The following is an 18,777-nucleotide window of genomic DNA, read 5'->3' as shown; positions in this document are numbered from 1 at the left end:
AAGTCAGTATATTTTACTCACGTGGAACTGCAACACCGTACTCCTGTGGATTCTCTGACACAACCTTCTGCTTGAGCTCACTTAACTTGGCCCCCAAACAACCTAATAAAATAGAAAGGACTCACAGATTTCTGTGTGGAATGAAATACTGGCAGGAGCATAAACAATATCCATTTCACAAAAATAATATGATACATATTATTATTTTTATTTATTATACGTATGAAGAAACCTGTACATGAGAAACCTCATGACCCGCCACATTCTTCTTTGAAGAATGTCATCATGAACAAACTGAACAGCTGCTGGACAAACATCTGTCAGGCACTAAGTCCGAAAATCTGTAATCTTAGCAGTCAGTTTTATGAGACAGATACCCTTGATTTCCAGGACGTCCTGGCAAATTGGCTGTTAAACACACACGCAATAAAAAATTGCATGCAGAATTTTGTCAGGTAGTTCTAACATCTACCTTTTAATTAATTGTTCTGACAGCGTAAGGATGCACATGTTTGAGTGAGAACCAATGAAAAGTGAATCAGAAAAATGAGAAATAGTCCTGCATTTTTATTTTTAGAAGGACTTGGTGAGTTTGGTTGTTTTGGGGTTGGGTGGTTTTTTTTTTGCTTTTGCTTTACTAGTGTGGTGTTTTGTTTTTTAAACGTCATTCAAAAGAAAAGACCAACCACCAGAACCACAAAACCAAAATCCAAACACTTCAAGAAAGCCTCTTGGACTGCAGGTGACAAGGGAAGGGGGAGATCCATGAAAATTTTTGAACCAATTGTGTATCTTACCAATCAAAACCACCAGCCTCTGCTGTTCACCAGGCTGCTGCTGGTATTTCATGACCTCTTCATACGTTAGGAGCTCTGCTGCATCTGCCTGCTCTGCTGGCTTTCCTTCATTCACATTGTTCTCCTTCTCTTTACGACTTAATCTAAAGCTCCTGCGTAAGCCAGCTGTAGAGGAAAACAAAAAGATACTTTAAACCTTGTCTCCACTTACCTAAATTTTCAAGCTTGTTCAACTAGAAGTTACTCTCTTTGAATATGAATTACTCTCACAATTTTTTTTTATTAATGGAATCAGTGTTCATATGCTAATCTTATAGATGAAAAATTTGTGTATCAGGTAGAAAACCGAGCAACCAATCTATAATTAAAACCCTCTCATAGCATCTCATACCACTTTGAGTTGCCAAGTGTTGGCTATGCCAAAGTCCAATTATGCCTTTGCACAGAGATAATCAAGTTTGTGAACGTACGGGAAATGAACTCTAATGTAAATAAGTTAGTTTTTCTTTTTTAATGTGGGGGTGTTCGGGGTTTGGTTTTGGTTTGAGTTTTTTTTTTGTTTTCTTTTTTTCCCAGGGGTGTGTTAGGGAAGATGAAAGGGATTTTGGTTTCTCACCTATGTACTGTCCGTTGAAATATCCTTCACAGTCACAGTCTTCTGTAAATTAAAAATCCAGGGTGGGGTGGGGAGGGCAGAGAGGAAAGGAGAGTGAGAAGGGAGGAGGAAGATACCTTAAACAGCACCTGTGAAACAAGTCTGGGTCATTGGTGAGGGAAGAAGTTTTGTATCCTGCATCCTATGCACATGCTTTTCTAACATAAAATGATACAAAAAATTATTTGCCTTGGCTACTGGTTTATATTTTAAAAAATCCCTGATTATGACATTGCACAAGAGAATTTTACGTCTTGGTATTTATGGTTCCCAGAATTTATGCTCTTCAACACTCATTACATTTGATGAATGTTGCTGCTAAAAGTATATAATAGTCAGTCTTAAGTAAAAAAGAAGACTCTGCAAACAGAGCTGTTTAACGTGTGACTTTATAAATGGGTATGATATTGTAAGAATATTACCTCTTGTGACATTTCAATATCATTTGGGCTTGAAAAAAGGGAACTGGGGATCACTGAAAGATGAGCTCCGAACACCTTCATTTTGACCAAGTTAAAATTATCATTGCTTATGAGTTCTTTATTAAAAAGGTAAAGACGTCATGCTTTTGTCATACGCAAGTATGTAAAATAATACACAAATCGATGTCAAAAAAGGCCAACCGACACCTCCTCAAACTATGACCACCCCCAAGGCCCCTAAAAGTATATGACATAAACCCATGATATTTAGCTGCAAAATACTCCTCGCACTTCGATAGGGTACACCTGTCACGGCCAGCTGATGACAGAGTATCACTGAAGTTGATGTAATACTGATACTTGGAATGTTATATGTTATTCTCAGAAAGTACGTGTAAGGGGTGGTGGATAAAATCACACCATGCATAATTCAACAGAAAATACCTACTATTTGGAAAGGTGTGTGATGCAGTGACATAAAACTGCATGAGCCTGACACAGCTGCTCATAATGAAAATAACACAGAAAACAGTCCAAAGGAACAGTGAAGAAAAATCAATTTGGATTGATACAGGTGCTCTAAAATGTTAAAACTCCAGTATTTCTTTACTTTTTAAAAAATATCAGATATAAAGACTGCAGGTAAGTTGCATCTCTTTCAGCCCAACTCAGAAACCTACAGAACATGTAAATGCAAATCAGAAGACACAAATCTTTTCTCGTAAATTTGGAGGTCATCATTACCTAAGTCATCAATCCAAATTAAATTAGTTTAAATAGTAACCCAAAAAGAAACTGCTGTAGGAATAAGCTGTATCCACTATTCTCTTTGCTTGGGGGCTTATCAAGTATCTTAGAAAAAGCCGTGGTTGTTTATATTCAGACAGAAAGGGAGAGTACCTACCTTTATCAGAAGATTGGTCATCTGTAGTTAGCATGAAAGGCAGAGTTGGTATGATATTAAAAGACTAGCAAATGACTGAGTAAAATTAGAGGGAATGGAAAGGAAGGTTCTTCTGGTCTGGTTTGCTTAACAGGCTTTTCTATCTTAAAAAACAAAATGCAGTGATGTAGCCTTATCAACTGCTTCTTGCTAAAACTTAAAAGACTTCTTGCTAAAATTTAGTATTATAACCACATATCAGCTTAATTGCCAAGAGAACATCTGAGAAAAAGCCCAAGTAACAATCATCATTACACGCTTCCTAGCACTGAACGTAACTGAAACTGATTTGGAAAACTTCCATTTAAATCAGTAAAGCTATTTTATAATTTAGTTGAGCATCTTCCCTCCTTTTTATAGCATGAGGATACCTGCATCTCTTCACGAGATGTGCCACGCACCACAAGTCACAAGTTCACTTATATCCCTGAAAAGGGACAATTTCCAGATTAATAGTCTACACGAGGGTGGCACTCGCCTCACACATCAATATAAAAGCTGTGCTGAAGTACCCAAGAGCAACAGGAACATTAGAAACCATAGAAAAAAAAAGTATGTGAACACCAGCAAGTTTTAAAGCATCTAGACAATATGTAAGGCTTAGGAAGAGAGAGACAGTCACGGGTTTTTGCAAACCAGTAGGTACTGGCAACACTGGGTCAAGCTCAAACCCAGATCCTCTCACGTGGCAGCTTGTATCCATGCCAATCAATTAATGGCAGCTTACACAAAATGTATTCGAACACATCATTATTGAAATTATTAACAGAAAAATACTGAGGAAGTGGGACCAACTGAGACATCACTGAAGGAACAGAACAGACTTACATAATGGTTTCTTCACAGTTCTGGGATTCTGCAAAGTGCCTATTGTTCTTCTGTAAGTCAATCGTCTAAATAGAAAATATTTTTTTATTTTAGCCATGTGAGCTCAGAATCATAAAGAATTTATCGCATATTATACATAGAGCATTGAAAATAATGAAATAGTGCTTCTCCTCCAAAGATTTAACATTTTAAAAGATGTTTTTCTTTAAAACTGTGATGGTCCAATATTGCTGTTGGTAAGTGACAGACAGAAGACTGTAAAACATTTTAGGCTTTCATATATCCGAGCACAGAAAACAATAGCATGTTACTTTTATCAATGTAATTTTTTTTCTATTTCCTTTTCCCCACTCAAGCTTTTTTGCAAGATTAAGGAAACAACTGTTCTATTCCATTCTAATTCTGCTGAGAATCCAACTTCTATTTGCCGTTTTCACAAAGAATGGGCAAAATTCCTGTCTGCCCACAATCCGAGAAACTACTAAGCTCAAAGAGAACTCAAAAGTAGATAACCTTTGCCCAAAAGCATCACTGAAGCCATACAGAAACTATCCACTGCCTTCCAGATCATGGAGTTTTCTGTTATTTACTAATAAACAAACCAATTCAAACAACTTGTGTGAAAATGTAAGAAAGAATATCAAGTAAAACTTCCTGAACTGTTAAAATCATGAACTAGAACTCAACTCCTTATCCCCCAAGTCGTGAATTTGCTCAAAACACACTGCTGCCCCACCCCAAAAACCCGACACCAAAAACCACCCCAAAAACCCACAACAAAAATCCAACCCCCAAGAAACCCCTCACATGGCAAAATAAACCCCGTTTTTTTCCTAAGTGTTTTCTTTTTTTTTTTTGCCAGAGATCAACATTCACAACAGATTAAGGATGCTCTGGCATTTATAGAGTCACTCAGGGGAAAACAGACCCGGAGGCAATTTTTATATTCTTGCATATATTGAAATGGAGTTTACAACATCTGAAAAAAAAAAAAAAAAAAAGGAAAAAGAAGAAAATAAAAAAATCCCAAGGACTGCCGTGCAGCGGTATCTGTTGACATGCATGTGTGCACAGGAGGATGGATACAGCTGTTCAGGCAGGATTTGCTTGGTATTTCAAAGAAGCATTCACAGAGCGGGGCGAAGTGCTCTATTAGAAACCTTATGCAAATCTTTGAGGCCAGCAATAAAATCAGACCTCTAATTCTTAGATGCCCCACCTTTGTAACACCTGCAATCCAAAGAAGCTGAATCCAGTAATTTGGAGTAAGAATCACACGAGACCAGTGGCCTAAATCAGATTCCTTCTTAAATCTAAGATTTCTTTACTGTAAATACAAGACTCGAGGGATGTTTTTGTTTTAAAAGATACACGTATCTTGCTGTGAAAACAGAGAAACTTCAAGCTCCAGAAGGTATCTGTGTCCAAGCTAAATACTCCCTTCGGTGCCAGCAGGAAGATCAGCTACTCTTTTGTTACTACTACTACATGCATAAATTCAAAACTGTTACAATAAATCAGCATTTCCTCTCATACTGTGGAAGTACAAGTCTGGAAATACAGTATATTTCCCAGAGATTTAAGATACGAAGCCAAGAGACTGACATACCACATTTCATTTCATACAGTTTAGCAAGTGTTTCTGTCAAGCTACAAAGCCTAAGTCAGTGGTAAACTAGCCAAGAAAAGCTGGGAAACTCATTATATAGTTGGAAAAGATGAAAAGATGCAGCTTTTGAGCATTTAAAGCACCTGGTATTCACCCTAGCATGATCCTGCCCTTCATTACCTATGAAAAAAGGCAGCATAAAATCAGTATGATACTATACGGGCTGAAAAAAATAGTATCTGTAATCAACAAACCTTTCCTGGAACTGTTTTGAGGGGATCAAGCCTGCTCGGAGGTTGGTATCGCCAACACGCTTTGCTTGCCACCACGTGGGATCATCTTGGCTTACAACTTCGAGGATGTGTCGCTTCTTAAACGGCAGCCCAGCCTCCTGGCAAGGAATGGCTCTGTCTTCTTTGGGATTATAGCTGAAAAGCGCCCTCATAAACACCTTCAAAAGAAAGCAACACATCCATTCTTCTTGTCCTATTTGGAATGTCAAACTACCTTTAAAAGGCTTCCCCGGTGCTTCTACTGCTGACTGTATATATATATATATGCATGTAATATGTACATTTCTGCTCTCCTTTATGCTTTACAGTACTCAAAAATACTAAAAGCTAGCAAGCTGCATCTCTATTTTGACTTACGCAGAAAAATAAACTTTCAAGCACATACCCAGTCATTGTGTATTGGCATTGTGGAACATGGGACTCAAAGATCAAAGCCCCAAGAAACACAGTTCACAGTCTACATAAGTACAAAATGCAACAAAGAAAAAAACCCCAAAACCTAAGGGGAGGGAGAAAACAATAAGAAGGGATTTATGGCAAAATTTCCCAGTTATAAAGACTGTTCTTAAAATGTTCTTTAAATGCATCAAAACCTACTACTCAACTTTGGATTTGTATCTTACCACCATTTAACACATCACAGTAGAACTACTGTTAAAAGTATTTTAAAAATTCGGTAGCTGAGAGCAGGGAAGCAGACATAAGGGCTGACAGAGGAATCCTGTAAGGGCCTGGTCAAACAGTAAGTCACTGCTGATGGAGCAGGGCACATGTAGCGCTCAAAAGAGGCCTGTCAATGTCTACAGTGGGCTAACGGGGGCAAACAATGTTTGCAAATAGGTGTTTCAACCCAATCAAGAGATAACAGACAGACAGCAGCTGTCATGGTGTGAGGAGACCGGCAGGAACACCAGTTTTAATTACATGAACAAAACCGAGAGGCTAGATATCAGAAATGCTGTTGAAGAACATGTACCAAGATGATGGAGAAGTCATCTAAGTAATTCTACTGGATAAAGGGCACGGCGTTTTACAAGAAGAAACTGTTCTGCTGTCGTCTTCTTTTTAATTAACTTCTAATTAAGTTCAATTATGGGTCTGTGACACTCCTTACTGAAACAGCAGGAACCTTACATTTACAGAGATGCCAGAATTGTGTAAAAATGAAAACACGCGCTTCAGCATTTCACTCAAGTTGTGTACCTTGCTGTCTTTTAGACGATCTTCTTCTTTGATAGCTGGAATTATTTTTAATGTTATTGATCCCTGAGACTGAGCCTGAGAAAGAGAGAAATGTTTTTTTACTTTGAAAGCAGGACAAGGACACGTCACAGACTATTCGAGTTCCCATTTAGGAGGTGTCTCTTCTTCTCAGAACTGTAACAGGCCAAGCTAATCCACTATTTAACTTCATTAGAGACCACGACACAACAATTAAATCTCCACAACAGTGTCTTCCCCATGGAGACACCCACAGGAACTACTTGGCTAGAACATATTAAGACCTGTATTAAAATTCCTTCATTTGCTTTTAGCAATTGCATTAACTTCTGGATTACAGTTCACAGGGAATTAAATATGTCTGTGGCTTTTAGTACCAAATGAACCATTTTCAAGTGCCTCTTTGAAAAATATCACTGTATTTTCCCACATGTAACTCCCAGGGTTATAACTGGTTAGGGTGAAATGTAAACATCTACTTTCAGTCTAAAAATCTTTGCTACTAAATTTCAATTATTAGTTACAGTAAATTAAAAAACACTTCTAGGTGCTTTGAGAATCTAGAATAGGTTTGTGAGATCTATTTTAGATGCCTTATTTTGGATGAGATGAACTGTGTCCTACAGCAGCCTGCTGTTGTGCACAGATTAAAAAGTCAGACAATCCACTTGGACAAACATTTGTAGCTCTTCCTCAAAAAACAAACCATGAAAAGCAAACCGTTACACTGCAGCCATTTAGAACATGACAGATGAACAGCATCCCAGGGTCCCTACAAATAAAACTTGACAAGAGTATCTGAAAATGTGATTTTGATTCCTCCCCCTACCCCCAAGTTAGAACCAGTCATTCTCCTTATTCAGGATTATTCTGATCTAAATCTAAATTCGGTGATGGAACTGATGCCAGATGCTTCAGTCTCCTAGTGTTGCCATTCCTCTTACTGCGTCCCTAACTCCGCTCCACACCAAGACAAGGGGGAACCAAGCCACAAGAGGGACGTCAGAGACAAATAAGCATAAGAGCTACAACACTTTCTACCAGGATTTGTGGGCTTTAATGCTAGAGAAGCTTGAAGCAAGAATTTGTTATCACAAGGAATCTGCTGGTAAGGACTGAGAGGTCCATTGGACACACAGCCAAGACTTCCCCCAGCTTCCCAACATACTGTATTATGAATAAACTGCTTATCTTCTAGGAATGCACTTTTAATTTGCAATTTGCTTGTCATGAACAAAGCATGAAAGGGAAGTTCTTGACAGAGCAACATGTAACTGTGTATTTGTATCTTATTTGGTACTGATTGAGTTCAATGAAGTTTCTGAAGTCAGAAGAAGACTCATCCCCTGGGAGAAGAAAAACTCTTAATGCAAAGACAAGCAGGGACTGAATCTTTTAGCTCTGTAAGTATTTTAAATTCATGATTAAATTTCATCATCTATTGTAATTACGAGATCACCCAACAGAAAAGATCTTGAAATGAAAATCAGTGCAGACCAAAATCTGACTTATTTCTTCCGGTCGTTTGTGAAGCACAGTAATACCATTGACTTCTCTTAGTTCATCTCCAACATGGACGAGACCTGAAAGGACAGTACAGAAATTAAAATAAGTCTACAGACCGGAAAGCACCACTCTTCCAACGTTTGACCTAAGTCCATGTACCTCCCTCTCCCAGCTTAATTGATTTCCTACTAATACCAAGTGCCTTGGTTGGCAACGTGCTCTGAAATCTCCCACCCTTATTCCACATCGCGTGTTTTTTTCATGCAGCACCAGCTCACAGCGTGGAGATAGAGAACATGTGGCAAGATACTCTGGAAAAATCACCGCCTCTATATTTGGATCAGCACTAAAAATGCAAAACTGCAATAGTTTCATGAGGATGATCAAATCTTGTAGAATCAGGAGTCCTGCTGCTGACTATAAAGGCAGGAATGACATGGCTGTCAAGTGACAGATCAACACTACAGTCCCAGAAAGAATGCTGGACTACATATTTTTTTTTAACTAGCCATGAAGGCGACCTTACAAGTTTTAGGTTCATTTATCCGGTTCAGTAAATGTTGTGCTTGTGTTCTACAACTACTGTTCACCAACAAAATTTCTCAGTAAATCAAACAGAAAATAATACAATACACTGAATAAACCAAGATACTAGATTAGAGGTAAAAAACATTCTTTTCTTTCTTCTAAAGCTTAGAACTACTTCTCCCGTCTCCGTTAGCATTTTTTCCTAGCAGCTATTTTACAGAAAATTGTATCTAATTAAATTAATCAATTACTAATGAAATACAGAAATGCTAAGCACATGCTCTAGTAATTTCATGTTACATTTATCAGACTACATTCATTTGAAGAATGATAACCATCAAGAAGAAATCTGTAATTAGCTATGTTTTTCAACACTAATTCATTAATTTGGGGATTGCATTACTCGTGTATTAAAAAAAGGTGCAGGAGGCTTGGAGTCTGTACCACTCATATAAGGCCAATTCAGCTTATTTAATAAAGTCTGCATGATCACCTTCTAGAAAAATGGAAGGTTAATTACTGCGTGAATTAATCTTGTAGATCCTAAGAGCACGCTGAACGACAGCCTAGGCACAAAAGTCTCTCTTGCCACTAGACACCAGAAATTCCATTGCCAAGCAAGCTTACCACGGGGGCTCCCTTATCATCAGCATGGAAGAAAAGCAATTCCAGCAGGGACCCATCCCATTCCGAAGCTCGTTGGGATGATTTGTTCTCCAGCAACATCCACCTCCCTCCACCAGACTACAGAGAAAGCCTACATACTAGTTCAGACTTGACATCTAACAGTTGCTTATTAAGATTTTGATAGGCTGGGGTGGGTTTGGTTGTTGGGTTTTTTTCCCCTCCAAAATAGTCTATACACATATCAAACACCTGTGTCCAAAGGACTGGTTTTGGAATGAATAACTATCAGGTTCAGATTATTGCTCTAGGTACATGTGTAGAGTACATGTGTGCTTGCAGAGTTCAGGAAGTTTTAAAACAGTTTACAAATGCCATTTTAAATCGCTTTTTCTTCAGAAATTTACCACTGCGGTCCGCCGCACCACCTCTCATGATCCTTGCTACAATCACAGCTCCTGTATGCTCGTCTCGTCTGATGGTAGCTCCCTGAAATAAAACATGCCCCCCGCCCCAAGAAACCATCAGAAGAATTTTCTTAGAATACAGCCAGCCGTGAAATAACACATAAGTTAATGAGTCTTTTCAACTGGAATTAATTTGCCCTGCAAATTTTATCTTCCTCCTTGATAATTTTCACCACTATTCAACTTTTGCCTGTGCCCACGTCGTGTGACTGTGGGAAGGCACACACCTTCCTTTCTGCCACCTTTGTCAACTGCTTACACTACCTACATTATTGTGGTGAGCAAAGTCACTCAAGTGTGCAAAACAGAATTTCTTACAAGCTTTCTCTGTGTGTATTCTGAAACTTTATACAACACAGCCAGTATTTTTACATATAAAAGCAAGGAAAGCCAAGTAATTCAATATTTTCTTTCTTCTCCTACCTCTGCTGGCAATATAGCACTTTAACCAGGAATTACGCCACTGCCCTCTTCTACTACCTACTGTCATATAAAGAAGGCACTTTAACAGATTTCTTCCCCGAAGAAATATAACTGTATTTTCTTAGGAAATCAGTTCTTCCATTTCTATAAAATTAGTACCCTGTCAATATGTTTACATACAGCTATCAAACATACTCTTACCATACATCACTGACGTTCATGTAAATGAAGGTTTTAATTCACTGAATGTTAGTTACAATATGAAAAGAATTAATATTAATAATATGCATAATTGCTTCAACAGAATAGTTTCCTCAAAGGTCACACCACCTGCATTAACTGGCATTATAAGCCCATGCCTATAAAGTGTCTCATGCAAAACTGAAGGTGTTTTCACCAAATTTTTCTTTTTATGTTATTTTACTAGCTTCAGAACACTCCTAGTTTTTGCAGACTATTTGGCAACATCTTCAGGTATCTCCTCCATACTCACAATAATGCTTTTGCACTACCGAGTTTTATGACTAGAGATGGATTATCTTATATGTACCAAGGGTTCTTTATTTTTCACTAGCCGAACGATTTTCACTGATTCCTCATCAAAATCATCATCAAAGTTATCAGGTAGAGGTGGAAGGACTGGGTCAAAGTTCTTCTGTGCTACGGTGTCATGTACTACAAGCATTGCCTGCATAAAAGGAGTAAGAAACAGTAATATAATGGGGTAATATTATAGTTTCCAGTTCTCACATTTCCAACGTTACAGCAAACTTAAACCCCCCCTTTCCCACCCTCACCATAAATCCCTCAAAAAAAGATTTGGCAGTTATCTTACCCATCATGTAAACTATGTACTGGTGTAAGCAAATCCAGGCATTAACAAAGCTCAGCCTAAACAAACTTACACAACGGAGTGAACTACGGAAAGCAGAAGGTGCTCCCTCAGAAAATATTAAGGAGGGGAGAGAAGACGACATGGTGCATTACACACAAAAGGCTGACGCTGTGTCATCTCAGTACCCTCCACATCCTGAAGCCTGTGCAGGAAATCACAATGGAACAGAACTACAGTTTGTAGGAGATCTTCCCTTTCTCCTAGGAACTCGCCAGTGTAACTTTTCCATTACGAAACATTCTACTGGAATTCTGCAAAGGAATTTTGTTAAGGTCTCTGGTGTGTTTTTTTACCCTGAGATGTGGTGTTGACAACAGCTGAAGTAGCTCTTTTTCTTCATTATTCACTGGTGCGGTCTGCAATTCTTCTATTACCTTTAAAATAAAAATTAACATCCTCAAAATTAAAGTAGTCAACCAAACAAGACCATATATTTGCAAGTGAGTGTTTCTGGTGAGTGTCTGCTAACTTCCATCATTCGTCAAAGTGGTGTGAGCTGATCAAAAACAATCCCAGTTAATAGTGAATGAATCGAAGAAGAAATTAAAGCTTCTTCATCTATTTTACTTTTATTAGATAGTGCAGGAAGACATCACCAGAAATCGGGATCCTAGTCCCTAATCACACATTTTCTGAGTGATTCCACCAATATAACTTCAGGAATTATTTCTGAAAATTTAAAATCTATATGGAATCTGTAAGTGATATGCGAAACAACACTCTTGTGCTTGCACTATGATAAAGGAGTTTAATCCTCTCTGTAACCAGGCAGCATCACCTGTGTGGAACATGCAACAAAAGTTCCCGTGTTGCCTTGCAAAGCCTGGATATCAAAACATGCCCTGGAGTCTCAGGTCTTCCAAACAAAAGATTAGAGAAAAAAAAAAAAATTAGAGAATAACTTCTGCACTATGCGGGTTGGATGGGAGGAGGAGGAAGGGAGAAAGGGTTGGAAGCAACGGAGATTTTCTTTCCCTGTAAAGGGTTCTAGATAGGGAAATCAGAGTCCTGTATAAAACTCCTCCTCTGCTGTTTAGAGGATGGCAATTTTGTACGACTTGACAGGCAGCAGTGCCAGAACTTTGACGGAGGCAGTAGGCTATTTGTGGGAGGGGGGGTATGCTGCAGGCTGTGATGGAGCAGCAGGGTCTCTTGGCTTTACAAAGGGAGGAATTCTAGCTCCCAAACCTTCCACAGCCATTTGCTACACTTTGCAAGGAAAGAGGTGCAAGCTGCTTGTAAAGAGCCATCAAAGGCAGTACAAATTTCACTTTTTCAGGCCTGCAGCACATTACAAACAAATTTAAGGTACAACTTTGCTCTGTGAACAGACTGGGGGATGAACTGGTTGAGAGAAGCCCCGTGGAGAATGACTTGGGGATAGTGGGGGATGAAAAATCAGATACACGATAGCAACGTGTGCTTGCAGCCCAGAAAGCCAATTGTACCTCAGGCTCCACAAAGAGAAGCACAGCCAGCAGACAGAGGGAGGGGATTCTGCCCCTCAACTCTGTTCTTCTGAGACACCCCCCCCCCCCCGCTTCCACCTGGAGTACTGCATCCAGTGCCAGGGTTCCCAGTACAAGACAGACATGGACCTGTTGGAGCACATCCAAAGGAGGAGGACAAAAATGATCTGAGGGCTGGAACACTTCTCCTATGAAGAAAGGCTGAGAGAGCTGGGGTTGTTCAGCCTGGAGAAGAGAAGGCTCCAGGAGACCTTACTGCTGCCTTTCAATACATAAAGGGCACTTAAAAGGAAGATGGAAAAAAGCTCTTTACCAAGGCCTGTAGTGACAGGACAAGGGACAGCAGTTTTAAACTGAAAGAGGGCAGATTTAGATTGGATACAAGGAAGAATTTTTTTGTGATGAGATGCTAAAACAGGTTGCCCAGAGAAGTTGTGGATGCCCTACCACTGGAAATGGTCAAAGTCAAGTTGGACAAGGCTTTGAGCAACCTGACCCAGCGAAAGGTAGACTAGATCATCTTTCAAGGTCCCTTCCAACAGAAACGTTCTATGTGAACAGCAATACTGTTTGGGTTGTGATAAATTTAAGTCCTTAAGACTGAATGTTTAGCTGGGATAGTCTATTGCCAAGAAAGGACCGAATGCTTTTGCAGCCTCTCCCTTATGAAGTCCATTAATAACATCCACCTGCCTGTGTCTGTCTTCACTGGACATTTAATGACATGATATTTTGATAAATCATGAGTGAAACCAGCCAACAAATTCCAAAGACAGTGGGGAAGATGAGAAATATTGACACATACAGCACAATTGTAAAACTTTGATTTGTAAGAAAAGCAGGCATAAATAATAGGAAAATAAGGAGACAAGAATTTTTACTCACATCTTCAACTAATCCCGCTGCACTATGTAAAACAGGAGTTGGACTCTGTCTTTCATAATGACGGAGTTTTTCATGGATCTGAAAAAGACGACTTGGGTATATTACTACAGAGAAATACAAAACTTCCTAAATATACCTACATTGGAGTATTTTTATATTTAAGAAATAGAATTTTTCTGAGACAATTGACAGAAAAATAACCTCTCTTGGGGTTATTTTTGATTTGTTTAGGAGCCTTGTAGTTTTCTTTTTCTTGTGCTAGTTTCATAGATGGCCAGAAAGGTTAAGACTTAGAGCATAAGGGAAACAATTAAGCCATTCCACACTGCTTTTTAGCTACCAGGCACTGTATCTGCATTTTGGCAATCAAGGCAGAAATCCTTTTTCTGAACAAAATATGTTAACTGTCAACGAATGTTCTTGATGTTTGTGCCTAAATAAATGCATGCTTCGGTCAGTATAGAATTTAAAAGAAAAAAAAAAAAAAGCTTTGGCAAAGTAAACAGCTGATAAATCAAGGGAACAGAGAATAAGTAACCTGTTAGGAAAAAGTACGTTCATAAATAAGCTTTTACCTTCATCAGGTAGCTGAGACTCTTTTCACTGAAGACATCCCTAAGGAATCCCATTTCCTCTTTATGATTTGAATCGGGTCTTAGCTGAGACGTCAAAAGGGCCAGAGTCTCATGCAATCCTAAATTTAAATTCAGGACAGAACAAAAGCTTTGTAGACGGCATGTCTCATGGGACCTTCTATTGCAGACAACATCAACTACATTTACTTGGGTACCACCGTGGTGATCCTTAAGTTTGCAGAGTGATTTATGCTTATCTTCCACGCGTTTTGTAACGCTCCCTTCTTAAGCGGCAAACACAGCTTAAGATCTAACATCCATCATATTAAGGCAAAAGCTACCAAAGCAACATGTATTTTTAAAGACGCTATTTTTAAAGTTTCCCCCTTTGTTTCTAGAACTGCCAGGCCCCTAACAAACTGAGTTTAGAGCACCACAGCAGATTCACAAAATGACTGAACTACCTCCCCTGTTGCACAGCTAATAGCTCTGCTTCCCAAGCAACTTTGCTTACAAAAGTTATCCTGCCCCTACTACCTCTAAGGCACCTGGTAGAAGTCAGGTCTGACCAGAGGAAGAAAGGACTGATGTCAACTTCCAGTGCACTGGAAACAAAGCTTGTGGCTCATTTTCTAAAAAGTGTTTAAATCAGCAATATCCCAAATGTGCAGTGCACAGGGCCAGGCGAATGTTAGGTTTTTCTTGATGAGAAAACAAAAAACTGGCTAAGAAACCAAAATCCAAACAAACAAAAAGAAAAAGGAAGGGGGGGAGGCTAAAATCTGCTCCTCTGGCTATTCTCTCCATGAACTTTAGAGTGCATTTGCATCCAGGAGACTCAAACTCACTTCCACTTAAAAACTCAGTATCATTGGCATACAATATGACTTCACCCTTGGTAGCATACCAGAGAAGCTGGTTAGCAAGCCTTGAATGGAATCGCTGGGGTTTAAGTCAGAAGGAAGAATATTAACAAAGCTTTCCAAAACCTGTTCAGAAAATACTAAGAAGTAGCACAGCGAGCAGCAGGGATATAAGGCTGATCTTTAATAAGCATGCACAGAAGCCGGTGTTATACTGAGAGGTCCAAGTTTTCCATAAGAACCTGTCTACCAGCATATATTCAGGGGCTCTAGCATTCTTATGCATTAGTTTCTTGAAATCTGACTAGGTTTACTAATTTCTACCTTTTATACTCCACCTTCCTTGCATTCTTTTAGGTAATTTCTAAGAAACCTAGCTGGACTACCTAAACTCTATATTTAACTCCAGTTTGAATTCATGTCCTGTGTGAAACACATACGCTACGATTTCAGTCACTCATCTGTTGAAAGCATGCAGATTAGTTACCTGAGTCTTCCGAAAGCACTGGCATGGCTTTGTTCTTAATCTTAGAGACAAATGTTCAACTTAAATCAACACGATTGTTTCTTCTTTCTGGACTGCGATTCAGAGGCAGTCCTGAAATGAGCAAAGATAATACCTAAGCTCAAGCACGCGAGAAAAAATGGCAAGCATGTAAAAATAGTAAATTCCTAGTACATCTTTCTCTCAAGTGTTCAGTTTAACCTAAATCAGGCAGAGTCCTGCAGTTATTCCGCTACTCAAATAACACCACAAAAAATATTACGTTATATAATAACCATATGTTATCTTGGATAAAGCTGATGCTGAAGACAGCAGATGCTTCCCTCCTCTATTCTCAAGAGGGACAGTTTTAAAAGGCCTAAGTGACCATCTGAAAAGACAGGAAAGAAAAAAGCATGCTGCAGAATGGATGTCTAAAAGTACTGATAAACACCATATGCACAGAAATGGAGAGAGCATGCAGGAAAACACCATCATGACAAGATGTTCTGGGGCTTCCTAAAAGCACGCCTCAGGGGAATTTATATGCCCCTGGCATTCTGATGCGGCTCCTGCTACAATTACATGCAACTTACTAAAGCTAGTAAGAGCGTCACTCCATCAACCTTGGTCATGGGTTGCTCCAAAAAAATAAAATAAGGCTACTTGTATTGCTCAGAAATTCCATTAGATGCTTTTATTGCTGGTTTTTCTTGTCCCCAAGAGCAAACGACTCCACAGTAATTTAATTTCAAACTGCAAAATCTATACTTATAATCACCAGTCCAAGATGAAACACTTTGCGTGTTCCAGGGCATTTAAAATCTCATTCATGCTCCAAAAATTCATCAAACTAATGCTTGCAGAAAAACAACCACAACAGCATGCGAAAAGGATTACAAAGAAATGCAGGATACTCCAATTCTTTGCTAAATGCAATAAAGGATGCTCCTTGTGTTTCTATTTCTAGATAATTCTCTGATACTTTGATCACATGACACGAGTTTGATTATTTTCTGATTCAACTTTATTTTGATCAGCTGCCTGAAAGTATCGTAATACTGCATGGCAAATTAGCCTATATGAGTTTAGCATTTTCTAGATTCCTGAGTTTCTCTACAGCATACTGAAATATTAAGCTCAATAGTCACCTGTGTTTTGCACCGTATTTTCTACTGCTATGCTTCATTAGTCCACCTGGGTATCAAAACATAACTGTGTCTTCCAAGCAAGTGAACTGAAAGAGCATTGAAAATTCACACTGATCCATGGATAGTACTCCAGTGTTATTACATATGCTACACCTTTATTTAATTAACTTTCAAAAGCATTTTCATTACCTATTGTTTTGAAGAAATAAACATTTCACACACACACCCCTCTACACTTCGTGCCAAAATAAATGTATAGGCAATTAATTCATTCAACCACTCTGGTTCCTCAACTATTGCATTTTGTTTGACGCTTTTAAAATCTCTTAATTGTCAAGAAAGGGAACTTCAATTGTGCGCTCTGTCTTTGTACCAATGGGTGGTTCCCACAAACTTCCTTGGCACCAAAACCCCAGAAACCCCCAAGTTATTTTCCAGGCTCTCAGTGAAAAAGCATCTCACACAGGAATACGGAAAATCCATGTTTTTCACATCTCAAAAACCTGACAGCAAACTCACCAACACCAGAACCAGACGAGTTAGGCACGGCCATCAAAACGGAGGCGGCCTCCCCAGATGCATTTCCCATGCTCTGTAAAAACCCCAGTTAGCCAGGACAGATTGGAATCAACACTCCCAAGAACGAAAAGCATTCCCTAGACAATAATTTGTCACCAGCACGCTCCATGTCACTGCTCAGGGCTGGCTTTGAGAGCAAATTCTGCCCCAGCACGCGGCGTTTTGCAAGAGGGGCCTGCCACGGCATCTGCACTTTCGTTGTTCAAACAGGCTCAAAGATACTTTTCCTCTTTAAAATACCCACCCTAAACCATAGATTATTTTTTACACATATCCTTGCCCCATCTCTTCCCGAGACAGAACGTTTGAGCCACCTTCCTTGCCCAGGAAAAGGACTGTTGGTACTTGGAAAGGGCTTAGATCAACTGAAATGAGTTGATCATTTTGGTCAAAGGAGGGGATTAGACAGAAGCATAATATGCTTTGGCTTATCCCCGTCACCTTGGAAAACAAACCTCGCGTGGTTTACGGCCTAATACAACATAAAAGCTTTGCTAATCCAGGTATATCGGCCAGAGCGGTAGATCTTATTTCGGGAATCAGCCGCATTTTAACAGCTTTCCAGGAGATCACCTCAGCGAGCAGGGCGGGAGATCCACCCGCACGCCGGTAAGGTCGCGGCTGGCCGCTGTGACACGGGGTCGCTCCTCACTTTGCTTCGGTGCACGAAGCGTCCCGACCGGGCCCGGCCGAACCTGGGCCCCCGCACCCGGGCTCGGCGGGTCCCCTCAGGCGACCCGGAGGCCCGGCGGGTCCCCGAGGGGCGGAGCGCGGCCAGGCCACCGCTCCCGCCCCGGAGAGCCGTCCGTGCACTCCGCCGAGCTCGGCCACCCGTTACCGCAGCCCGGAGCGGCCGCCGCTCCTCACGGCCCAGCCGCGGGCCCGGGGGCGGGGGGCGAGGCGACGCCCCGGACCGGGCTCCTCACGCCGGCGGCGGGATGTCCCCTCCCCGCCCTGCCTCCCCGCGCCGGGCGGTGCGAGCGCCTCCCCAGCCCCGTCTCCGCCGCCCGGAGGACTCCGCCGCGCACGGCCCCAGCCGGTGCCCGCCAGGTAAAACCCCCGGCGGGCCCCGGGCTCCCGCCACACCGGGGCCCGCGCCCCGAAGGCAGCGTCAGAGCCCGGCCCGGCCCGGCCCCGCCCCGCTGCAAAATGGCGCCGCCCGGGCCGGGGCCCCGCCGCGCGTCGGGAGCGCTGCTGCCGCCGGGCGCCCGTTACCTGCGGGCCCGGCCGGTGCTGGCTGGCTGCCCCCGCAGGCCGCAGCGCCGCTCCCCGCCGCTCGCCTCTCCGCTGCGCGCCCCGCTCATGCGCCCTTGGAGCCGCTCTACGCGCCGCCTCCCTGCCTCTCTCCCTCCCCCAGCTCGGCCCGGGGCAGGCGGCGGCGGGGCTGGGGGCGGCGGGGCCGGGGGCGGCCCGCCTGGCTCGTCTTGCAGCGCTGGGGCCTCCCCGCCAAGCCGCAACGCTCCGGCCCGGGGCTTCGCCTCAGAGGCGGCGGCGCTCCCGTGAGGGCTCCCCCGGAGCTCGGGAGGCCGCCGGGCGGGCCTGGGCCGTGACTGCCGCCCC

General features: G+C 41.4%; 1 protein-coding gene across 11 annotated transcripts in view; it reads right to left on the bottom strand.

Moving 5' to 3' along the window:
• The window catches only part of MPP3 (membrane palmitoylated protein 3), a 31,433-nt gene that overhangs the window by 5,908 nt on the left and 6,748 nt on the right, over positions 1–18,777 (bottom strand). For 3 of the 11 annotated variants that reach the window (XM_040617306.1, XM_040617305.1, XM_040617296.1), the window contains exons 2-14: positions 14,141–14,259; positions 13,566–13,643; positions 11,505–11,585; positions 10,867–11,004; positions 9,834–9,915; positions 8,266–8,351; positions 6,751–6,825; positions 5,509–5,705; positions 3,646–3,710; positions 2,779–2,799; positions 1,414–1,455; positions 798–962; positions 22–102 (exon numbers count right to left, since the gene is read on the bottom strand). In XM_040617306.1, coding sequence (XP_040473240.1) covers positions 22–102; positions 798–962; positions 1,414–1,455; positions 2,779–2,799; positions 3,646–3,710; positions 5,509–5,705; positions 6,751–6,825; positions 8,266–8,351; positions 9,834–9,915; positions 10,867–11,004; positions 11,505–11,585; positions 13,566–13,643; positions 14,141–14,259 — 1,230 coding nt within the window. Of the gene's footprint in view, positions 1–21; positions 103–797; positions 963–1,413; positions 1,456–2,778; positions 2,800–3,645; positions 3,711–5,508; positions 5,706–6,750; positions 6,826–8,265; positions 8,352–9,833; positions 9,916–10,866; positions 11,005–11,504; positions 11,586–13,565; positions 13,644–14,140; positions 14,260–15,490; positions 18,379–18,432; positions 18,519–18,777 lie in introns of those variants that run through there. The other 8 variants (XM_040617301.1, XM_040617303.1, XM_040617302.1 and 5 more) reach the window with 8 other exon arrangements.

Source organism: Falco naumanni, chromosome 18 (assembly GCF_017639655.2).
Source record: "Falco naumanni isolate bFalNau1 chromosome 18, bFalNau1.pat, whole genome shotgun sequence".
In the NCBI taxonomy this organism is placed as follows: domain Eukaryota; kingdom Metazoa; phylum Chordata; class Aves; order Falconiformes; family Falconidae; genus Falco; species Falco naumanni.
The sequence above is the reverse complement of the archived record's forward strand: the minus strand, read 5'-3'. Positions and strand labels throughout refer to the sequence as shown.